Source organism: Rattus norvegicus, chromosome 17, assembly GCF_021556685.1.
Source record: "Rattus norvegicus strain SHRSP/BbbUtx chromosome 17, alternate assembly SHRSP_T2T, whole genome shotgun sequence".
NCBI classification, from domain to species: Eukaryota; Metazoa; Chordata; class Mammalia; order Rodentia; family Muridae; genus Rattus; species Rattus norvegicus.
The window spans coordinates 50544592-50570563 of NC_141550.1; the positions used below are offsets into that span (position 1 = coordinate 50544592).

Here is a 25972-nt window from a genome sequence, read left to right on the forward strand (position 1 = left end):
AAGCGTTAGTAAGCCTCGGTCAGGGCAGAAAGAGCTCTGGGCGATTCACACACGGCTACCCCAGACTCGGACCCCCAAGCCGGAAGCCTCTAAAACAGAAAATTGGAAAATCGGAAAATCAGGAGAGGCCAGGGCTCCTGAGCTGGTCCCAGAGCACATCTTCCACCAGCGCTCAGACAACGCGCGTGACTCTCCCACGCCGGGCCTCGGCTCCCTCCCAGGTTTGGCTGACCCGGAGGGCCGCGAATCACGATGCTCACACGCGCTCCCCGCCGCCTGGTCCAGGGGCCCCGGGAGACCTGGCTGCTTGGCGGCCTCTGGGTCTGGATATTGTGCGGCCTGGGGATGGCGGGCTCCCCGGGAACCCCGCAGCCATGCCAGGCGCCCCAGCAGTGGGAGGGACGTCAGGTTCTGTACCAGCAGAGCAGCGGGCACAACAGCCGCGCCCTGGTGTCCTACGATGGTCTCAACCAGCGCGTGCGGGTGCTGGACGAAAGGAAGGCGCTGATCCCCTGCAAGAGGTAGGCGGTGTGGAAGGGCCAGGGGAACACCAGTTCAGGGACTTGATACTCTAGCTAGACCCCTAGCAGCTCTCGGCTCCTCCCTACCCCTAATAACTTTATAGGGGTGTTTGTGAATGGCATGGTCTGCCCAGTGAGGTGGAGGCAGGCAAAGAAAGGACTCTCCAAGGGCAGGATGGAAAAGTCAGACATTCTAAGTCCAAGTTAGCCCCCAGTCTTAACTGCTGAGTCAGGCTCCTGGTACCTGTAGGCCCCTGCAGTCTAGGGCATGTTTTTTTAGAAGCCACCTACAAGGGATACACACAATATTCTGTAAAGTTTTTGTTTACAATGAAAACATTTTAAATTACAGTGTGTGTGTGTGTGTGTGTGTGTGTGTGTGTGTGTGTGTGTGTGTGTGTGTGTGTGTGTGTGTGTTGTCCCTTTGGAGGCCAGAGGACAACTTAGAGTCGGTTCTCTCTCTTCCCTCATGTGCCTCAAAGGACAACACTGTAAATGGTGTGGGGAAATGATTTTAAAAGTTCCTCACAACTCCTTACCTGCTATAAAATGACCATGTTTGTTTCCACCTTGTCATTTTTCTCTTTTGAAAAACTAGTTAAAAGTCTCATTAGATCACATGTACTGTCTCCTTAAAACTTCTGTTAGATACATGTACTGCCACCTTAAAACTGACATTAGGGCACATGCATTGCCACCATAAAACTCCAGTTTTATTTATCCTCCTCTGTTGTCAGTTTTTTAGTTTTTTAAAACTATTTTTAATGACCACAACAATTGCAAAATGGGAGGGCATGCCATTGCACACATGCTCACACAAATGCATGCACATTTACACACACACAAGAAAACAAATGGTAGTCAGCTCAGCTTTCCATTTTGCATTGATAGAGGAATACTGTTTTGGAATGTCACCTTGTTTCTGGCCCCTTTAAGCACTAGTTTCTAATTTAAGATCACCACCTGTCTCCTTGGCCCAGCCCTCTGCTAACTTCTGGAGAGTTTCATGCTATCACACTAACATCTCTTCATGGCATTTGCACCATGAGGAATGAATGGCCGTGGTGCAAGGCTCCAGTGAACTGTAAGACTGGTGCTGAATGAGAACTATCAGCTTCTGGCACAAAACAGAGCTTGGTACTGCCATTCCACCTAAAAGCATTTGCCCTTGAACTGTTGGACTTCTTGGCTACAGTACCACTTTCTGAACCACCTTCTCAGAGTGCAAGACCACCTCTTACCAAATGCAGGAGACACACCTTACTCTTGGAATCTTTCTGCTTTTGAGGATTCAACAAACCATGGATAGAAAATATGTGAAATCATTGCACATACTGAGCACATACATACAATTTTCTTGTCATTGTTTGTTTAACAATACAGAACTTATACACATATATATTTATAAACATATAATAATAGATATAATATAAACATTTAGATTATATTTGCTATTGTGAACAACCCAGTATATGTGAAATGGTATTTGTAAGCTGCAATGATTTGTCATTCTTAGATCAATGACGAGAGCATCCGTGGATTTGGCTCTTTATTGGATTTGGATTCAATTCTCCTTGGATAATAGGGACAGCTTTACATTAGCCTGGAAGGTGAGACACAGTAGTGTCTTTATAGACGATTCAGAGTGAGTGTGCAGAGACTTTCAAGAACATGAATGTTTTTCATTGGGTCTTGAAGGGCACAATAATATCCATCATTTGAGTATGTTATATAGTGTACTGGTGCTGAAACTTGGCATGTTTTAGATAATTTTGCTTAGGGTTCATAACATCACAGATAGGTTGTATGATTTCCATTCACATAAAGACACTAAGATCTAAAAAAATGATAAACTTTCCTTCTATAGCACAACTGAGAGTTAAGGAAGCTGCATAGATTCTGACATCTATAATATATTACGTTCATATTCATTCATCCATCGACTCCTCATCCAGTAAGCTTTGGTTCATGGCAAAGACTGTTTCAATTATCAATGTGATAGGTCCTGATTTTCAGTAGGTAATAGTCTGAAGGTGGAGTCAGTAATTTAATTATCCCTATGATGAATACACATATGATGGAAACATGACCAGGTTTCTTGAGAAGATGATATCCCAAATTATTGGTCCCCAGATACCCAAGATAATCCACCAGGGGTGACATACAGAAAAGACTTTGTTAGGGGGCATAAATATGTATGTATTCCAGGCTTAGTAGGTTGTCATCTGGGAGTTTATAGGCAGAACCAATATTCTGAGACTAGTAGCCCAATCACGATGCAGGCACAGAGTGTATTGAGAGATCTTGCTGAAGGCGTCTGAACAGTTGGAATGTCATCATTAAGTAGCATAAAAATCACTGGATGCATGACCGAGATTTTCTCCTCAAGAGGTTTACAAAAATGAGAGCAATACTGTGTGTGTAGAAGCAAACACTCGAGTTCCTTAGAGGCTTCAGGTGTAGAGGAAACTGGGTAGGTGGCTACATTAGGGAGCTGACAAAGAGGTGGTGATAGATAAGTGATCAGAGGCAGCATGGTGTGGAGGGACAAAGAGGAGCAGGTTGCCACTACTGGTACTTGGAGCTAACTGTACTGGCAGCCTGGAACAGGGATAGTTCTCTTCACTCAGGGTGAAAGTGGGACATGAGTCTTGATGTGTACTTATGAAACTTGTGCAGTGGTTATGTGCTGGTGAGTAGACATGATGAACGTGGGCTGCACACCTCAGTTTTCAGCTGATGCTAACTAAGCAGGAGAAGACTAAGGGTTCATTCTCACCCAAGAAGTATCATTCACCACTTAAGACATTTGGCTACGAACTCAGATACATCTCTGCCTGAATATGGTTCTGAAAGTGAGCTTTTGTAAGGTTATCGTGGCTTTTGTTTGAGATTCAGCTTCTCTTTTACAAAATGGCAACTTACAGCAACTCATTTATTAGGAGACTGTGAGAACTCTCTTAAGCTAAAAATATAAAGAACATGCTACATTATCTCATCTCATAGTACTGAGAAAGTGTGTAGTAAGCAGTCACAGGTGGTTCCCTCACTACCTACCATCATCATCTTGGTGGATTTCATTTCCCATATGCTAGAGTCTCACTGACCGCTCCTCTGAACTCAGACACTTGATTGAGCAACACACACAAGTATATTCCCTCTGGGAACTGACTCAGTACACAGACTCAAATGCTAAATTATATTTCAGTAAGTTTTATATAGCTGGCATGGAGATGAGTAGTCTCAAATCTACAGAGATAGGCTAGATCATTCTCTCCTTGTATTCAATACTATGTGAGGAGCCAAATTATGATCAGGAGGTTATTATCAAAGAGTTGGAGCAAATAAATGAACAAAGGCCCGGTGATTGTCTGCTCTAGGCTCAGTTTTATGCACAGCATTGAGTTTTCCATCACAAATAAAGTATTTCTTCCCAGGATAATATTTAGCAATTGTCACGTTTTGTAGGCTACTTTTTTGTTAACTTGAAGAAAGCTAATGTCATTTGGGAAGAGGGAAACTCAGTGAGAAAAATCTCTGCACTAGACTGACCTGTGAGCTTGATTGAGGGTTAATGTGGGAGGGCCCATCTGACTGACGGCAGCACCACTCCTGGTCAGGTGATCTTGGGTTGTATAATAAGTCAGGTTGAGAAATACACAGGGAGCAAGCCAATAAACAATGTTCCTTCATGTCTACTGCTTCAATTCCTGCTTCCAGCTCCCTTCTTGAATTCCTACCCTGACTTTGATGATGGACTGTTTAAAAGGAAATGTGAGATAAAACAACCCTTTTCTCCCCAAATTGCCTTTGGTTATGCTGTTCAGCAATAGAAACCTTAACTAAAATAGAAATTTATACCAGGAGTGGGGTACTGACTGAGATAAACCTGGCATTTTGTTTTTGGGAGGACTGTTGTAACATTTGTACTTTTGGCTGGAAAATCCATTGGGTGTGTAGAGGCTAATGAGGTATTGTGAAGACTTAGAACACAATGTGGAAAGCAGTGTAGACAATGGAGGCCTCGCTGGATAAGTTCTTAGATGAAAGTTTGAAAGTCCCTTAAAGACTCTGTGGTTATTCAACTATTCAATAACAACTAAAGGGAAACATTGTTTTACTTTGCTGGTATAATTGATATTCATCAGCTGAGGCTGAAGAATCAGCTGCAATTAAGAAGAGACCAGCATTATTGAGGTAGAATTTCTTCAGAAGTGTTTCCCTGGGTTCAGCTCAAAGAAGCAGTGATCCAGAGGGGCCAAGGTTGTACTACATTCTAGCCACCTAACTTGAGTTTCTCAGATTGTCCTGGATGCAAAGGCATGCATGAAGGAGTCATGGAAAGTAGGTTTGTCACCATAAAAGATCAGGAGAGGCCACTGGTGAATGTTCAGACCCAATTACAGTAGAAGCTCTATGATTAAAGACATTATGGAGAAACTTTAAGGCTTGCCACCATGCAGCAGGGTCAGAGTCCCTGAAAAGATCCCTTTGGTGAAGGTGTAGCCTACTTGCAGTAGTATTTTGGAGATGCCAGTTCCATGGGGTGACTGCCCACGATAGCAGCAACTATGGAGAGAAGATAGCCTGAACCTATAAAACAGGCTGTGTGCTGCTGATGGCAGAGATAGACATGGACTTGGAGGAGCCCAGGTGATCATGAAAGTCATGAGTGAGTCCCAGGTGCCCCACACTGAGCTTTTTACAGTGTTACACATTGGTTTTGCATTATTCTGGTGTACCTTGTACCCTGGCTTCTCTTTTCTGAAATAAGAAATATGTAACTTTTTTTTTAAATAGGAGCTCACAGTTAAAGGAATTTGAAATTTTAGAGAGATAAGAAGTATTAGAGAGGCTTGGAATTTTGATAGAGTTTTAAATATTTTAAAGAGCGTGAACTTCTAAGTTGTATAAAATGTTGAAGCCCGTGAAACTTTTAAAGCTCAGAATGTCTTATATTGTGGTATGAATATTAACATGACATCTTGGGGACAAATGAGAAAGAAAAGATGTAGTTGAATAGTGATGTGTTTGTGTGTCAAGTTGTCAAGGGTAGATTGTGCTGACTGTATTTTTTAAACTTGACACATGCGAAAGTCATTTGAGAAGATAGAACCTCAGTTGATCAAATGCCCCCCACCAAATTGACCTGTGGGGCATTCTCTTGATTTAATAAGTAATAAAGGAAGGTCCATCCAACTGGGTGCTGTGCCAACCCTGGGTAGGTTGTACAAGAAAGTGGGTTGAACAAGCCAGGAGGCAGCAAGTCAGTAAGCAACACTCAATCCATGGCCTCTGCTCCACTTCTTGTTTCTGGGTTCCTGCCCTGACGTCCCAGGATGATGGACTACAAACTGTAAGCTGAGATAAGCCCTATCCTCCCCAAGTTGCTTTTGGTCACGGTGCTTCATCAATAGAAACCCAAACTAAGATGCAGGTGAAGTGAACGTAAAATGACGTCTTTAGTTACAATTGTGATGCCTCCTCACTACTACCTACTCTCCCTTCTGCTGGTCTGGACTCATTCACTCTCAACAGTACACAGGTTGACATCATTCAAGCCTGAGTCAGGAGGTCTCTTTCCTTCATAACTTACTGACTAATTAGTGTGGGTTTCAGACATCACTGTACTTGTAAGCCGCAGCCTCAATCTTGCTATATCATCATGTGATGGTTTCAGAGTACGGCTTATAGAAGGCAATTGTATTCTTCTTCTTCCAATGTTTTTGGCCGGGTTCTCTCTCACAATCCTGTCCCTTGCCCTAAATCAGGTGCAGAAAGGAGTGTTTAGTGTGTGGATACGTTTTACTTTCTTTAAATGTAGATTTGTTGGTCCAAACTCAAAATGGTTTCAAATAACAGCAGTATGGCCAAGCAACCAGATGTTGTTTGAAAAAAAATATGGATGGTTGTCTCTTCATATTTACTAGTAAGTTGAAACATAAATGTAGAATTGGATCAACTTCTTAAGAGCCTCCTTCCCCATCCAGATTGTTACGGAAAATCCCAGTGATAGTTACCGGGGAATGACTAGGATTTTCCGGGATCTCTGTTCCCTGAGATGATGGAAAAGATTAAAATAGTTTATGAGCTTCAGATAAGACAAGTCTGAACCAAGAAAAGGAAAAATTAGTAATTGATACTATTTTGTCTTCTGGTTCCAACTGTCTGTTCTGATTTCTGGATTAAACTCCTGGGGATTATATTGGGAAGGTTGAAGGAAAAGCAGGCTGATTATTTTTACAATTTAATCAATAGGGTGATTTTATGTGAGGGGAGCAAAGTAGATGTGAATGTATCCTACAGGGTACCAGTAACGCACTTCTGCTTACAGACAGTGTCTTCACATTAGTGAGGCTACACATGTGGAGGGCAGAGAGTCTGGGGAGGAGCACACATGGTGATAACATTTTAGTAGGCTGCCCAGGGGTTGGTCTTGTGTGTTCCACCAGAAATTTTTTATTTATAAGTGATGAAAAGTATGTCACAGACTGAGTAGCAAATGGATTATCATTCATGTTGCGATTATTTCATGTCCGTCTTAGTCATCTCCAGAGAACAAAAAACCATTTATCTTCCCTGCTGTTGTATGAAACTGGGTTTGGTTGGAAACTGTGAGGGAATTCTGTTAGACAGCCATAGGGTGTGAATCATTGATTTTCAATGGTGCCTCAGTTCGGAGTATTTCTGTGTAAGGGATACAGGATTGTCAATATCCTGGAAGCACACTGGAGCTTCTGTTACATCAAGCTGATGGCTTCTACAACGATGTGACAGACTGAAAGTTCTTTCCACCCCGTCCTTCTGCACAAACGTAAGCTTCTTTCTCTCCCACTCCTTTTCATTTAAGCTTGTCCTCATAAGCAAAAGAAAAGAAATTTACTGCTTTGGCCCTGAGCCTAAACCCACCTCTCTTTTCTTACACTCCATTATCATATGAACTGAATGGAATTACTTAGAGGAAAACACCTTTAAGATCAATTCTTGCATGTTTGAGAAAGGAAATAATGATTCTTTCCCAAACACATTATCTTACTTTATTTTGAAATTATCTCCTTGCATTTACAGAACAAAAAGACTTTTATTTATTTACAGTACAAAAATTTTAATCCCTAAACAATTGGGGAGTTCATTGACCACCAGGTATGCACATGGTCTTCCGATACCTCAGTATGTTTTCTACAAGCAAGGACATTCATTCCCTGTACCTTCAATACAGCTGTGAATCAGAAAGTCAACACTGGCTCTATTATGCTACCTGAAACTCAGGTTTTGTTGGCTAACTTTTGTGTGTTTTTACAGCAGAAGAATATGGTTTAAATATAATTATGACATTAGGATACCATATCTGTGATCTCTTTTTGTCTAGAACAATTCCCGAATTCTTAATTGTAGCTGGTATTTTTAAAGATTACTGCCCTGATGCTTTGTTCAGTGTTCCTCTGGTGCCTTGTATTCATGTTTATCTTACTCAGTATGGGGTGTCTCAAAGCTTAGACTGTATTGTATCTGTATGAGTACTCTAGCCACATAATGTTGTTTATCATATTGTGTCATTGTGACGTGACACCTTCTTCCTTCATAATTAATAGGTAATTTCGTGGGAAGATACTTTTCCATCTTGTTGGTTCTTACTCTTCATCAAACACAAAACTTACTTGTTTCAATACAGACTCAGGGATCTCATTGTATTCCCTGTTTTTTGTTTTTTGTGTTTTTTTGTTGTTGTTGTTTTGGGGGGGTTGTTTGTTTTGTTTTGTTTTTGTTTCGTTTTTGGTTTTGGGGGTTTTTGTTTCTTTGTTTGTTTTTTTTTACCTTCCCAGTTTTTCAGAGGAGCCTCTTCCAGTTTTCCTCGATTGTCTTTAGAGGCAGAGTAAGATATTTCATAATCATATATATTTTCCACGGAATAAACTGTTTCCCAGGATGTCCTGGTTACTAATACTGGAGAAAAAAAACTTGGAAGTCCAAGTCTGTAGTCCTGTAGTCTAGTTGTGTTCATTGCTCTCAGGTGACAGGGCTGACAAGGAGTCAGGTCATAACACACACACACACACACACACACACACACACACACACACACACACACCACATATGCACAAACAAGTACACAGGTACATTCTCATGCACTCATTCACAAATATGCACACATTTAAATCTTTGTCTCTAGAATTTCAGTCCTTATCCATGGAAGAATTCTGTAGTTCTTTCCATTCCAGTTCAACACAACATGGCGGATTCTCCTCTTGAACCCATCAAGTTTGTAACTCCCTTCTTACACAGGAATGAACAAGACTTCATCCTCAGATACACTGAAGACCAATCATGCAGCTAGGGTGTTCCCTTCTCACAGTGATTCCTGCTTCACCCTGGTGCTGCTCCCCAACATCACATTTACAGATGTTTGGGTCTCTTTAATGGTGTCTGTATTGCTCAAGCAGAGGAAGAGGAAAGGCAAGTTTCATTTTCCCTAGATATTTGCTTTCTCTTGAATTTGTCAACCTGGCACCATTGCAGGCCTTCAGAGAGTATCTGTAAGTCTCTCGGAATTAGACTGGCCTGCACCCTGTTCATGGATTGGAATTTCATTTCAAGACTCTAAGGCTTGGGCATGACTTCTTCTTTGACCTGTTTTCCCTTTCTTCATCTTAGGCTAGAGATGCTGTTTTGTTTTATTAACTCAAGAAAATGTACTACTTTTGGGATCTCGAACCTCTCAAAATAAACCATATTGATTTGCAATGCTGACATTTTTTCAAAATAGGAGACTTTCTGAGAAGAACCACAGTTTGCTTTAAGAGGGTCTAGAGACCTTGGAGTTCAGGGATGTATTCCTTTTACTAAAGGCATAAAATAGCCAAACAGAGCCAAGAAAAACAAAAAAAAAAAAACAAAAAACAAAAAACTTTATGAATGGAAGTCATCAGAAGTGGTCACCATACTGTTCTGGAAACATTTTTTCAATAACATTGAGCTGTTTCTTCATAAGTCTGACCTTAGAGAAGGTGGTCAGGGCCACATGCCCAAAGATCTGAAAATATGCCACCAATTAGTGGTTTATTTTTCCTGGAAAAAAATGAGATAGTCTTATATTTCCCAATTCCAGTAAAAATTTCTCATTCCTTCCTTCATAAATTTTTATTTACTCATCTTTAAGGAAAAAGAGTCTCTTGAAGATTAACAGTGGAAACCTCATTTCCCTCCTTCTATTTAAAGTGCATCTCACACTAAGTCCAATCTCTGTCCTACTAGGCTCTCTCAAACCTCTCCAATCAAACTGTCACACAGCTCCATGGAGAATGTTCTGAATAGGACCAGAAACTTCAAACACCTTTAAACTCCTTAGCAGCCTTGATTCTCTTACGCAGCCCTTCCCTACCTAGATGTGCCTCTTCCACTTGGCTTTCAGCATGCCACCTTCCTAACTTTTCTTGTTATTTGAAAAATAAATATTGCTCTCTCTCTCTCTCTCTCTCTCTCTCTCTCTCTCTCTCTCTCTCTCTCTCTCTCTGTGTGTGTGTGTGTGTGTACATGTTCACATGTGTGAGTGTGTATGCAAGTGCAAGCCAGTGATCAATGTTGGATTCCTTCTTAGTCCCTCATTGGAGCTTATGGATTCCCCAGACTGGCTGCCAATGAGTCTCCTATCTCAGCCTCCCCAGGAACTGGGATTACAGGTGTGTGCCACTATGACCAACTTTTATGTCGGTGTTAGGACTCCAAACCCAGGTCCTCATGCTTACAGAGCGAAAAATTTACCAACTCAACCACTGCCCCAGACTCTGCTCCCTCCTCTGCCTCATTTCCTGTTTTCAGTCTGCATGGCTATTCTTACACTCTACACTGTTAATGGTGGGGCTCTATGGCTGGGCATCCCATCCCTTTACTTTTTTTCTGATCCCTCTATCTTAGTGAGATCATGTAAGTCATGGACTTAATTGTCACCTCTTCACTGGGGGAGGGTGTCACCCACGTACTTGATTGCTGCCCAGAGATCTTCCCTCACCTCTGTACTTATGGATCCATCTGCCTGGTTGATGTCTTCCTTTGAAATCTGTGGTCATTGTGAATGCAGCATGTCCAAAATGAATGTTTCCTTTGCATATAATCAAACTAACCAAACCCAAACCCAAACCAAAGAACCAAACACATAAATAAACTAAACTTCCCCTTTCTTTAGGTACAGCAGATCTGCTTGGTCAGCATAAACCCATGTAGTCATCCTTCTCTCTCGCCTACTTCCAAAGAGGCAGGATATAAATCCAACATGTTCTGATTTCAAAAACTACACAGAGTCTGGTTACACCTTCTCTCTCATCCTAATCTCAGCTACCATGGTCCCACACCTGGATTTTTGTAATTCTCCTGTTATACCCATAATTTTGCTCTGCCCTGTTGTTTTCTAGCTTGATAACATAAGTGATTGTGTTCACATAAATGTCTGAGTCATGTAACTTCACCTGCTTTAGATTCAAGGAGGGCACAGATGTCCCTGTGGGACTTAACTCCTGGCCCCTCCATATCTATTCTCTTTGCCTTTGTTGCAAGTCTCCCCACAGGACCCTTCCCATCTCATCCTGTGCTCCTTTGCTTAGGTTACTGTCATGGCCTGTCATTGTCTCATTAGCTAACTTGCCAAGCCTTCATAATGACTTTCTTCTCTGAAGGGAGAGGATGCATGTGTAGTACCAGTATACTATTGGATTCTTTGTACTAAGGGGTTCTGGGCAGAAAGTAAGTTTCAATAAAAGTGTCAGATACAGATGTGATAATAAATACACACATGATATGTATTTTTATGACTTTGGTATTATCAGCATTATACATGTTCATGACAGAAAAATCCAGACAATGGTGAAAGCAAATAAAAGAAGGATCATCCATTCACTGTCCTTCAATCAGAATTCACAGCCATGGCACATGGGCTTTCCAGGTGTTCTATTCCTGTACTTAACAGTTTCAAGTGGAAACATAGAGCTAAGGTTTAGCTCAGCTTAGAAAGCCTGTATTACATGGATTTAATCTCCAGACCTGTTACATAAAAGGTAAAATGGAAATATACAGTGTGAATTTTAAATTTAAAAAGTCATTGTTCAAGAGCCTCATGCTACTAAATGATACTGAAACATTAGCTAAAGACATAATGTAAGCTACTTAGGCAATAATCCCTCGTCATGGGAACACCACATTTCCTTACCTCTGTTTGTAATTAGTGTAACTGACAGTAAAATAAGTAGCCTTACATTTTCATACAAATGTATATTAAATACTTTAAATTTTATTTTTTGAGTTCTTAGTCATGAAAATAATATGAATTGACTTACATATTTTAAAAGTGTTCTACAGTTAATCAAATTGACTTTCAGGAAGCTTATTCATGGTTAGCAGCCTATGAGCATCCAACTTTCCACATCATATCTATAAGGAGTTAAGTATGTATAGTAATTTGTGGTACTATAAACAAGAAATAGATGGTCAGAATGGCACATCTGGGGTGGTGGCACACTGCTGTGGTTTGGTTCTGTCTGTGGTGAGTAGGGTTAGAACTCACCATTGACTCTGGAAAGCTGCTGGTTTAACAAGGGCATTGATCATTTCAGTGAAAAATCACTGACAGATCTTATAAAGAAAGTTTTCTAATTTGTAGATAAAACATGGCCAACTCAGTGATTCATTTAACAGACTGCCTAACATGACGTCACTTTGATATTTTTGAAGTGCGTTTGGATGCATAATGATGCATAATTCTTTTAATAATGTACCTGGGCTAGCAAAATGCTTGTAGAGGTCACTTTAGAAGAAAGAACACAGTGGACCAGGAATGATCTCACAGACTCACATCCTTGGGAGCAAAGAGTTCTGAAGGAAGAACCTAGCCCAGCCTTATCATCCATGGAGATGCCCTGTTGGGTACTGCCTCTGCGTGACGTGGGAGTGCTTCACTTCAGACCCATGTCCTCTTTGTCTACCATATCACATACTCTGTGACTGTGGAGATTGGAGTTCCTAAAGGCTCCAGGTATGGCCTGTGTACTCCTGCAGCCCCAGAGAATCCACCATTATGAGATCTAAACTCTCCTTAAGGAGTTGAAAAAGGAAGTTTAGGGTCTGGTTTTTCTAACACTAGTATGGTTCCTATTAAACAAGGCAAGTATTTATTTAAGTCTCACTTACCACATTGAAAAGAATTTAAAGTGCGTTGTTTGCCATGTTTCCTTATTCGCCATCCTGGATCCAGTTCCTGAAAGATCAACAACTTCCCATGGCTCACTACAGGGGGATTTCTGTAGTGTGTTTATACTCACAGGTGCCTAAGGAGCTTGGCCATGTTTAGGGGTTCTCCTGTTTCCCTACATTGGAATTATAAACACTCCATTGGGCTCAGCTTTTTGGAGCAGGTGCTGGAAATTGAACTAAGGTTCTTATTCTTGCATAGCAAGCATTTTACCATCTTGACAACCTTTCTAGCCCTGAATTTAGTTCGAATATGCGTTTCTCTACCCTCATTTTGAAGTTTTTTTTTTATTATTCTTATTTTTGAATTTGATGTCTCCAGGTCATGTCTAACACTAAACATTTTAAATTTTGTTTCTTGCTAATTTAAAATGTTGCAGTTTTCTGGGTTGAACCCAAAGACTTTCATATGCTAGGCAACTATTCTCAGTTTGACTATCCCTATGTCCCCTTATGCTCTATTTCTACAGGTTTAATCTTTCTTTCCTCCTGTACTTTGGATAGTTTCTCTACTTTTTTGGCTCTCTTACATGCATCTTTTTAAGTTTTTTATTTTGTCTTTAACATTTTCATCCATCTCTTAATTTTTAAACTTTTATTGCCAAAATAATATCTTGTAAATCTCCTCCTCATCCTCCTCCTTCTCCTCCTCCTCCTCTTCCTCCTCTTCCTCCTCCTCCTCCTCCTCCTCACCACCACCACCACCACCACCACCACCACCACCACCACCACCACCACCACCACCACCACAATTATCTACTACTTTCTCGTCTTTGGATTGCCTTATGCTAACACCACTGCATTTTTATCTTGACTTCCTTTTTTCAAGTGTTTTATTAAATGTTCTCTGAAAGTGTATGTGTGTGAGAGTTTCTACTTCAGATTGCTGGGAAAGGTTACTTACCTACTTAAGATCTCAGGGCTCACTGCAAGCCCAGCCTCACTGCCCCTACTACATCCTGTCCCTGTGCCATAGCTGTAAAATACACCATGCTTCATGGCAGTGTGGCCTCCTCAGTACTAATGAGATCATTCCTCTGAGTGTCTGTAACTAGCTTGAACTGTTGCCTTGAGGAAAAAAATGCTCTGTGTCCCATCAGATGAAAGAATATTCCTACAAGTTGCCAGTATCAATCAAGCTGTATTTTTGGAAGAGAAAGCACTTTAATTTCTTGAGCATTTTTTCCCTTTTGAACTAGTTTCCAAGGACTGAAGTTTGGCCACCTATGTCTGCTCACATTACACACATAAATTATACTTCAATTTAACTTTACCTCAGACTGCATTCTTAAATATTCTAATTTTCTTTTAGTTGTATGTAGTTGGCAGAATGTCGACAGTGAATTTTTCAAGTGTTTTTCTTTTTTGTGTCTCATCATTACTGTAGGGTGTAACTCACACTTCATGTGTGCCAGAGTGCAAGTGACTGTAGCTCAGACTTTCCTCCTGAGAGTTAAGATTACTAATCTATTATACTGCATGGTAAATGAATCCAAGATTTGACCAATAGCTTCCATAAAGGCCAAAGTACTTCTGTGATCAAGTTGTATCAGTGCACTGCCTTGTCTATAATTTAGTGTGTCTGAGATGGTCATATGCTTATGAGTGAGTGAAGAGCCACTGCTTCCTTTGTGGAGACTGGGGTGGGGCACAGCATTAGGGAATGGAAATAAATCTGATAGATAAGCAGAATTTGAGTCTAACCCTGACCCCAATATTCACTACTAAGTTGTGATCTAAAATGCACATACTTTAATGTGTTTTTAAAAAATACATGTGCTAATGACAATCAAACCAGCTGAATTTGCCAGTGCGTAGACTCCACAATTCAAGCCAGAAAATAATTTCACTTTAGCCATTCAGGCAGTAGCTAATTAGGTTAACTCACTCCCGGGCTTGACTTCAATATTTTAGAGTCTAAGTTTAGCCAAATGCTTGGGCTTTGCTCATTCTGCAACTCTCACCCAACTTCCATAAGGATCAATATACAGTGTCTGTGATGCAGGGTTTAAAGTAACCCATTAGTGATGCTGAACAAGTGTCAGAAAAGGTGGTACTAGGAGAGGTTTGCTGATCGGAACTCTTGAGATGTATTTGTGACACATATTACTAAGTTTCTTTAAAACCTCAGACTTTGCTCTGTCTATTGCTATTTCCTTTCTAGGATGTTGTCTCAGAGTTGCTACCTAGCACATTGACATACAAGCACCATGTCTTTATCCAACTACATTCAAAGACAGTAGGATTGAGCCAGCGCCCTCCTCTTGTTTTCTAAGAGAAATCTCCATTATTCCTTCTTCAGCTTTCCCTCAAGTCTTCAAGGCCAGAGCCCATTCTGCTTTTAGCTCAAAAGGTAACCAAGAATAAGTTGTAGGATTCCCTCAACTTCCATTTTGAGTGGAAGATGAGGGGAAGGAGCAAAAATGCCTATTGTACTTCTCTGAAGGTCTTCACCACGGCAGTCGGAAGTTGTCCCCCCATTACTCCATTCCTCCCACATCAATTAACCCCTCTTTGCTACATTGTCAGTTTTTTTAACCTATACAAGTTAAATGAATGATTCATTCATTGGCTGTTAGCTAGTGGCAGTATACCCAAATCTGATTGCATTTTCCCACCTAGTGATGATGGCTCACATTTGTACAGCCATTTAATATCCATTGTTTCCGTGATCTTCATAAAGGCACTCTAAAATTTAAAGTTCTGGAACACTCTTAGATGTTTGGAACAAGAAGACCAAAATTGCCCCAGCTCCGAAAAAAAAAATTGTAACCAGACAACCAAAGTCTAGTAAATGGTGTGTCTTGGATTTGGGACCAAAGATTTCTGCAAGGACTTTCACTTTATTTATGAACTTTACACCAAAGTAAAATATTAATGTATGTTCTCCTTCCTTCTAATAGCATAACCTTCTACTATATACTTTCATGCAGAAATATGTGTAAGCCTTCACATCTAGTTGTGATGTGAAGACCTATTTACAGGAGGTAGTAATAGATCATAAAAGGAGACTTTCATAGAGCAAACTCTCTACATGGACCATATGAATGACAGTGAATTGAAAACCAGCTAACAGTATATATATGATAAATGGGAACTGTTAAAAGTACTGTGATCTCCCTATAAATATTATGTAACTATTGATGAAAAATTCCTCACTAGCAAGTATAGTCTAATAGTACATTAAAAAAATACAGCACAATCAAGAAACATTTTTCATAGGAATGCAAGAACAGTTTCTTTTCCTTTCTTTCTTTTTTTTTTCTTTCTTTTTCTTTTTTTTTTTTTGAAATCTTAATGCCTCTAAGACAAGGGGTACATGAGAATATTCTTAGTCTAATAGAAAGACAATTGATCAAGTTCAATAAACAAGATTGGTGGAAGGAAGTTTGCAGGAAATGACACCACTTTCTTATCACAATAAATGAAGCCCATATATTTCAATATTGAGGGTGTATTCTTTCTCCCGCTCAGCTAAGGACGCTGTCATTCCTACTCCGTTAATGATGCTGGTTTTATAGCCAGAGAAAGTGCTTAGAGGATGAGAGCTAACACAGAGAAGTGAAGACACATCTTTTTCAAGGAAATGATGTAGACAGCCTTGAAAATAAGAACCAAGACTGAATTCAAGCAGCAAAAGAATTCAGTATGATGTCTGAGTATAGAATTAACAATCCAAACCTGTAATCTCCATGTATATAAATAAACAATGACCTGCTATAAACTTAACAGGCAAGAGGAGATTCAATTTATTCTAGCATCAAAAGATAAAAAGTATTTAAAGGAAAAAATATAAAAAGTATTTAGGAAAAAATTATTATTAAATCATAGAAATCAAAAGTGGGCATACATATTTAGAGGGTAGAATGACTTTACATGTAAAGGTATTATATTTTCATTAGTAATACATATATTTAACCCAAACAAGATAAAATTGTTATCTAAGGGTTAGTTGATTTGAGCTAAACAGTTCATTTTTAACTTTATTTGGAAATGTTAGATCTAGCTATCGAGTAAAACTCTATCAAAGAAGAAAGCAATTTCTGATGAGTACCGTGAGTATTTCTAAATAAGCCCGTGCGGCTCTAGTGAGCTGACATGCAGCCCAGCAGGATAGAAGAGCTCTGAAGTAGATCCAGGGACAGAGAGAGATTGAGTACATGATGGGGTTTGATTTCGTATCACCAAGGAAAGATGGACTGTTTGACAATGCTCTTGCAGCAACTGTAACATAACAACATTTCCTTATAGATATTAGACCATGTATGAAAATAAATTTCAACTTGGTTTGAAGTTCTGAATATAAGAAAAAAACAGGCACAGAGAGCATGGAGTCATTCCTTTATAAACACGCCATAGATAATGTTTTAGGAATAAAAAAATGTTAGAAGCAATAAAATAAATCTTATTTAAATTGCAAAAATCCTTTTCTCTATAAAACTAGAGTTAAGAACATATGTGACTAAGACATAAAAGGCAAATTTTTTAAAAAGACGGAAAACTGGAGATAAAGTCACCAAACCTGAGAGCAGATAGTTGTTTCTCAGAGGAAAAAAGCCAAGATGTTGCTTTGAGAGGTGACAGCGTGTTCGCCTGACCTGCGTGATTGGAAACCACCTCACTCATCCAAGGGCAGCACTTGGAAAGTGGGGATCCTGGCTTCTATAGTTAGTGTCCTAATGTGCCTGTGACCTCTTAGTTTAGGTACTGTGTAAGCTTCTCAAGCATTATACTTTAGGTTTCTGTCATCTTTCCTAAGGACTTTTCCCCCTCCTTTTTAAAGATCTAAAACTTGGCCTTGGGAATCTTATTCTCTAACCTGCTGATGGACACAGATACAATTTTGGCAACATCCTCTTTTGGCAGAGGTGTAAAGAGAGCAGGCCTCATGTGTTGCTAGTAAAAGTACAAAACAGCACAGTCTAATGGAGAGAAATCTGGTAGTGTTTAAAACAACCACTGATATTCTGACCTTTTGACCTCGGTATTCTGTTTCAGATGATGTTGCATTTCCCAAACAGGAGAGAACAAAGTTATTCATTGTGGTGCTTTCGTCTATATAAAATATGGTAGCAAACTGGAAAATATTGGAAGCTGACAAAAAGTGTTATCCATAATGCCTGTGGAGAAGAAGGGGAAAGATTGGGGAAGGAGAAAGATTTCTTTCCATATGCTTCTCTAGAGCATTTTGAGTTTCAAAACATGACATTTTTTCATATTCAAATAATGAAGTTAAATCAAGGGGGAAAAGTATAAAGTTTTTAAATTTAGAACAAACTGAAACAAAGAAAGCTTATTATTAATCTGGAAGAATAACCACACAGGGAGTCGACTTTCTCAGTGTGAACATTTTAGCACAATATTGACTCCAAGCGTCAACAACTCCAACTAAGGATACAACCCTGTGAAGAAATCCTACCTGTATTCCACACATTAATTTTTAACAGTTTTGATTATAGTATAAAGCATGCGCATCACTTTGTTGATAATTTTGGAAACAGGCTTTTTTATTTTAATAGACATGATAGATAAATGTAAGAGCAATGAGGAGAACCTATGATATTAAATTTCAGCTGGAAATAGCAACATGAATTTATGATTTTGTAAACATAAGAGGCTGTTATTACTGAAAAGCCATTCCAGCAGTAACATCTATTACCCCACGCTGGTCCCACCAAGTCTGACTAGGAAAGCCCACAACAATCCTGGGACATCTGCTATCACAATATCACCAAGTATTTAAAGATTAATAGTATTGTGTGGCTCGAAGGAACTCTCAGTGACTAAACAGGAGATGATGCTTGACCACTTAATATATGGGGCCTTGAGAGTAGGGAGATTCTGCACAAATTAGGCAACACAGACAGGTGTCATATATTCTGCCCTAGTCTTATTACATCAACCTCTAATGAAATAATTCAAGAAATGATTTTATCTAAAATTTCTGGGTTAAGGCTGCCAAGGTATCACAACAGATAAAGCCATTTGCCACCAAGCCTGGCTACTTGATTTCTCGCTGGAATTTTGATGGTAAAGGAGAGAACCCACTCCAACAAGTGGTCTTCCTCTGACCTTTGTAGGAACATGGGCTTGGACTTAACAAACTGTCCCCTTCCTCACATACTTGCAAGCTGCACAGAAGCAATAAATAAGATAAATGCATCTAAAATATTTAAAAGCACCTTATGGGTGATTGAAATAAAAACCAACACTGGAAAATAGGCTATTCCTAGCATCACAAAGTATTGCTCAACAATGATGGCCAATTGCTCATGGAAAGACAGGTATTATCATATGTCATGGTGGCCAAGGTTAGCAACACTACACTGAGAAATTGAATTAGCTTTTTTTTCATGGTATGATAATGCTTCCTGAGCCGAAGTCTCATCAAGCCTCAGACATAATACCGTGTGTGTGTGTGTGTGTGTGTGTGTGTGTGTATGGGGGGATTGCTGGGAGAGAAACTAGAGGCACAAGTTTAATGGCATACAAGGAAGCTGTCCAGCAAATCCAGGAAAAAAATGCAATAAGGCCAATTTATACTTTAAGGGTGTTCAGTGTGGATATTCCATGGGGACCCCACTTCTCAGTAGTCTCTAGAATTGGTCATTGTTCTAAAATTTCAATTGTTGTCTTCCATGGTCCCACCATGATGCTTCATAGGTCCCAAAGCAGCAGTTCCTCTGGAGCTGTGAGCCAAGCCCGCCTTCTTCCTCGGTTCAAGTTCTTGACTCAGTCCTACACCTGAAAGCTAATTAAATAGAGCTCTTCCTTTGGACCCCACATGGAGCCTCAGTTTCCTCAACTATATCAGAAATGGGCACTGGTCATGGGCAGTACAAAGTCACAAGCCAAAACTAAAGCTTAGTAAAAACAAAGGAAGGTCATCATCTCCTAGTGGAGTCTCTGAGCACCTCAGAAAACAGTGCAGCTACGGGAACACCAGCTGGCTAGTTCTTTCTTTTTGCCGCTTTGTTCTTTAGTCTTACTCATTTCACATGGTGAAGATCATCCCCACAGCTTCTGAGTTCACATATGACAGTTCATTTATACAGAGAGGCTGACCAGTAGTCCCTCAATCCCAATTCTACACATCCAAGGCAGTCTGAATATGGCCCACTAGGTCACATATTGTCATGTAGGTCAGTAAGCCCAAGTGAGGGTGCCAAGGTCTGTATGGGGGATATAGATGTTAGGTTGGATTGGGGGTTGATGGGAATAGCCTCAGGAAGCTATCCCCTTATACACAGTTATGTTCATTCAGGGGACAGTTATCACAGTTTGAACACCATAACCTAGGAAAAGCATGGCATGATGCTAACAGTGGGGAGAAATGATTCTGTTGTATAACTCTGAGGGTGCATAGCAGAGTGTTGGGTGGTCAACTTGTCATAAAAAGCACCATAGAATAGGATTTGCTTATGGAAAGAGGTTCCTTTGGATGTGTTGCTGACATTTCTAAATTCAGTCAATGAATGGTTAGGCTTTATTGTCTTGGTGACTTAACAGATCGTTACATAACAGACAATACTGGCTTATTCTTTGTGTACCCTACATGTATTCTAGAAGAGATTGGCTCTATTTAAAACACTTATGTGTGTAGTATGTTGTAAATGTGTGGTGTATGTATTTATTAGCATGCGTGTGTGCACGGGAGCGCACACATGCGTGTGTGCAGGCACTTGTGCGTGGGTGTTTCATACATATGAATGCTAGTTGTGGACCCTGGGTACCTTTCTTTGGTCACTCTTCACTTTGATTTGGGATCAGGTCTGTCACTAAACTTGACATGTATTGACTTGTCTATGCTGGCTGTCCAGTGAGCTTCAGGGACCCATTCATGTCACCCAGTACTGGAATTACAGACATCCGTTGACATGCCTACTTTTATGGAGATACTGTGGATCCAAACCCAGATTCTTATGCTTGTCTAGCAAGCACTTTGACCACTGAACCATCTCTGTAGCCCAATACTACCTCTATTTTCAGCAGTATTACATAAATGCATATGTTCTTTTCTTTCTACATTCACTCCCACCTTTAAATGCATGCCATCTATTCAGTCATTGCTTTTCCCTCTTGTAAGCTGGTTCTTGCTTTTCTTGAATAAGTGAGATACATGTAAATATATAAAATGAGCTCGTGATCATATTGTATTTCTATACCACCTCATAGAAATTATAATGCTAATAGTGATACTTTTGACAAAATAGATAACATTATTAATAATGCTTTACTTCGATGAAATTAATTTCAAACACAGATTCAGAATAGAGGGCATGCATCCTGCATCACCATGTTTTGTAGAGCCTGAGACTCATCGAGAAAAGATCATTGATCAGTTGCCCATTTTCCTCATGGTGCTTGGATCAAACCATGTCAGGCAGGTGCTCTGCCACTCAGTTACCCTCCCAGACCATAGTGAGCAGTCTCCTATAACTTATGAAAAGCATTATTTAAGGTCTTGGCTTCACTTTGAAATGACTGTGTACCCAGGGGCTTTAGAAAGAACCCAAATCACTTAACTTTAAGACATACGACAGAGAATCCCTAGAGATTTCTGGCTCCGGATTCCTTCTTTCACCCTGTAGGAAGGGCGTGTATGAAGTCACTAGAGGAGATAGATAGCGTGTAGACAAGCTTGCTGTATTAGTCATTTACTCTAAAAGTTCCTCGGCCTTTGTCCTTGCTGCCGTACACTCGTCAGGCTACACACAGAATGTATCCTTGCATCAACAGAGCAAATCATTCATAAAGGTTGCTTAGGCCCTAGATGCAGGTATTTTGTCTGTTTGTCTTCAGTGAATTCTCAGTTTCTGTTGATTTAATGCAGCAAAAGTGAATTTTTCCTTTCGCATACTAAACAAATCACCATAAGCCAGTAGTGAAACCCACGTGTCCTCCTCATTTCAGGGGCCTAAGCCTGGGGTCTAGCATGTAGTGGTTCACAGATAAGAATTCACCTTGAACACTCAAGTTTAACTTCTAAACTTTAATTTTTCCACAGTTGGGTGATTTGGTGGGAATAAAGTTTATAAAGAACAAGTTATTTACAATCTTTAAAAATAATTTATATGATACTTTATATCAAAGGTCTTTGGGCTCTATGTTGATGAAAGAAATTATTATTTTTAACATAAACATCCTTAACTATTTTTTGAATCTACATTTCAGATTATTTGAATACATTTTACTCTATAAGGATGGAGTGATGTTTCAGATTGAACAAGCCACCAAACTGTGTGCAAAGATACCCTTGGCAGAACCCTGGGATCCTCTCGACATTCCCCAGAATTCTACCTTTGAAGATCAGTACTCTATCGGAGGGCCTCAGGAGCAGATCATGGTCCAGGAATGGTCTGACAGGAGGACAGCCAGATCCTGTAAGGATGGAAAGGATTGCCACAGAGTGTATGCTGGGGAATACACTCTTCTAAGTTCCTTACTGAACGTAGTTGTTGGGGAAAGTCACATGCTTAGATGAGGTTTTAAAGCCCATGTAAATCCTTTGTGTACTTGGCAACTATGGGTAACCATTTTCTTAGTAGGTTGTCACTTTGGATCTTATGGGATCACCCTTTGCTATAGACTTTTCATGAAATCCATGAGGTCTGTGACCTAAAGGAATTTTTTCAATAATACTCCTAAATTAGGTGCCAACATTTACCTCCCCTCCATCACTTCCTAAAACCTCTGTGTTCCAGACCATTATTCTAAATACAAGCAGACCTGCTTTGATAAAAATTATTTTTTTTTACTTCTGAGGTTGTTTTGAAACATATAGAGTAGGCTTTCGGTCTGTGAGAGACACTATGGCATTTAACCAAAGCATTACACATAAAATTGCCATGTGGTCCAGAGCCTCCAACTCTGAATATATGCTCAAAAAATGATGGCGGAGACTTAAATAGCTATCTGTACACCCATATTTATAGTGCCCTCATCCCTAGCAGCAAACTGTTGCAAACAGCGCAGATACCATCAGCAGATAAGTGCATAAACAAAATGTGATACTATGATAGTTTTCATCCTTTGAAGGGAAAGGAATTCTGGCATATGTAGCAACATGAATGACACTTGAGGCTATTATGTAAAAGGACACAAGCCAAACACAAATAATAAATACTGTGTGCATGAAGTGCTCAAATCTATCAGTCAGTCAGTAGCATGACTGTTGCAAGGCATGGGAGGGGAGGAAGATGGGAAACCACTGAACAGAGTTTTCAGTTTGGGGAAGTTGCAAGGTAAGTTATGATGATATAAACTGATGTGGACACCTTCAAAATGCATCCTTGAACAAAGTTTAAAAGTGCATTTTATGTCATGCATGATACCACGAAATAAAAATGTTCAGGAATTTTGCCTGTCTGCTGTCTGAAAAGGTCAACTTTTTTCCTCTTTAGATGAAACCTGGATTGGCGTTTATACAGCCAAGGATTGCTACCCGGTCCAGGAGACCTTCATTAGGAACTACACTGTGGTCCTGTCCACTCGGTTCTTTGATGTGCAGTTGGGCATTAAAGACCCCTCTGTGTTCACCCCACCAAGCACGTGCCAGACAGCACAGCCAGAGAAGATGAAAGAGAACTGCTCCCTGTGAATTTCCATGAGCGGAAGCCACGACCTCAGCTCTTAGGGACTTTGTGTGGAAATGGACTAGAGGCCAGTTGGAAAGCAACTCGTCACGAGAAGCAAAGCTAGTTTTAGGAAGATAAACCCTATGTGGACTTGCTTGTCATCTGACTGTGGCTGCTCAGCTCTATTTTTGGAAGGAACCTGGGTTATCCTTTCTGTGTGCAGGTGTGTAGTCAGTGCTGTAGGGTAGGACGGGGTGAAGGTGGGGTCGGCACAAGGAGTTTGCCTCTGCAGAGTGAACCTTTTATTATTGCCAATAAGATTGAAAGTGATAATAAGATATAGTATAATTTTTTTCAGTTCTCTCCTTACAAAGAAAGTCCCTTGCTTGTGTGCACTAGGGTAGTGACAGTTCCCACTGACCCCACACCTGCCTCTGGCTACTATGAGATGACCCTTTAAGATTCTTTCCAAGCTTAAATTTTGTCACATGGCCCACCGGATGTAGATATTCTGCAAGGAAGTAGAAACTTGTAATGCAAAGCAATGTTGCCTCTGAAGGGAAAAGAAGTTTTAAGCGGGAGGCTTAGACAATCTTAGTATCTTCATGTGAGATGAAGTCCGAGCCGTGTGTGGTGCTTTGTGTGCAAGAGTACTGACTGCTGTGCTGAAACTATGTCTTTTCTAGCGGGCAAACAGGCTTGCAAAACAGCACTGAATTGGGAGGCCCCCAAGTAAGGCCTAGGATTCTCTGCTACTCTAATCCTTTAAGTAGTAAATGCACTAGGCTAATAGCTCTCGCCTTGCCTTTCTGGAAACTCTCTGTCTATATGACTACTGCTCACGCTTCCAACATCAGCTCACATGTGCCCCCTGTGAGCTGCTCCAATGCCTGAATTCATTGCACCTTACAGCTTGGCATGCCTTGCTCACAATACTCAGTATGCTGCGTGAGGATTTCCTGATTACTGGAAACTAACCTCTGTTATCCTGGGTAAGAATCCCTTGAGTTACGGGTATCGTGTTCTGTTTACTAATATCTCCAGCACCAAGCAAGTGCCTGGCACGTAGTCCGTGCCCCAAACATTTGCAGAGAGGAGCTCATCAGCTCTGTCAGTGTTTAGTTTTCTCATCTATTAAACAGGGTTGGTTTTTCTGGTTGCTAGGGAGACTTGTACTAATGCAACCTACTGTTCTAGATTCTTTATCACCGTGTTTCATTTGACCACGTATCACCTTTTGTTATCAAGAGAAATGTGTGAAGCTTGCTTTATGCTGTAGCCATCTATATTGTAATTTATCTCTATACAATTAAACAAATTTATTGACACCCTACAAATTATTCTTTGAAGTGTTTGTTTTTCTAATAAATATGTATGAACTGAATAATAAGGAAGATAAAATCCTTCTGTAATAAGCACATAAATACTTTCCATAATCCAAACCAGATTGGTTATCTTCAGAGCCTACTAAGTCTCATCGTCCATAAAGTTCAGCTTTCAGTTTCCTGGACCAGAAGGAAGCTTCAAAGGCAGTATCGATCTGCTTTTCTGAGTCAGTCCTCACCACTAATCAGGATCCCAGGTAACATCACAGTGCAGTAATCAGGATCCCAGGTAACATCATAATGCAGTAATCAGGATCCCAGGTAACATCACAGTGCAGTAATCAGGATCCCAGGTAACATCACAGTGCAGTAATCAGGATCACAGGTAACATCACAGTGCAGTTCTTGCAGCTACTGCTTCTATCCCTCTCCTTAGATACCACTAGGTCAGGGTTCATGGCATCCTTGGTTTTGGGAACGATATTTATGCCTACTACCCTTTCTCTGCTCTATTTCCTAGAAACCATCCAATTCTCATTTACCTGTAATGTATTCATAATTATAATGTCATAATATATTCATGTTATAGCTAAGCTGATTCCTGAAATCACAAAGGAGAGTGAAGGCCAGCCAAAGATCAAGAAGAATGACACAGCCACATTTCAAGAATTTCAGCCTATCAAGAAATTCTGGTAGTGCTCATCTTTCTCCCCGTATCCCCACTTTCAGAATGGCCTTTGTCCAGTCCAAACCACATATCTCTGTTCAGCCCTGTGATTCTGGGCACAGTCCAGGCTATATCCACAATGAAAGCAGAAAGGAAGAAGTATCTTATTCATGGGCACAGAAAAGTGTCTTCCCTTTTCATTTGACCCATTCTAGTAATTAAACTCCAACACAGAAAGTAAATAAAAAGCCCAGAGAGGGTTTTTATCTGATGAGGAACTCCTCATGGATCTTAAGGCCCTGGGTACTATGTTTTTCCACCACCTACAGCCAGCAGAGACCCCTTAGCCCAACAAACAGGCCTTTTGCACCAGGCTGGTGACTCGTCAACACTTTCTTTGAGAGATAATGCCTGGGTTACATCTAAGTATCAGGAGGTTTCTTTAGTCAGCCTGCCATAGAAACGTGCTAGTGGTTGTCCCTCAAAATGAAGAGGGATATTAAATAGGTCCAGGGCTACACCTCATAAAAGGACTAGGCAGTACTCTTAGCATTGGGAGGCATATTGACACCTGCTACTCTCTCTGATCTATTTTCTAGAAAACATCATAGAATGGGGAAAACACTTTCTGCATCTATGAGTAAGACA

General features: G+C 40.3%; 1 protein-coding gene across 2 annotated transcripts; it reads left to right on the plus strand.

The window, feature by feature from the left end:
• Window positions 1-24669, plus strand: Epdr1 (ependymin related 1). 2 transcript variants are annotated; one of them, NM_001007625.2, is given in 3 exon segments: window positions 1-521; window positions 21930-22138; window positions 23159-24669. In NM_001007625.2, coding segments are annotated over 3 exon segments (675 nt in total). In that variant the 5' UTR covers window positions 1-252; the 3' UTR covers window positions 23356-24669.
• Window positions 24670-25972: the final 1303 nt, after the last annotated feature.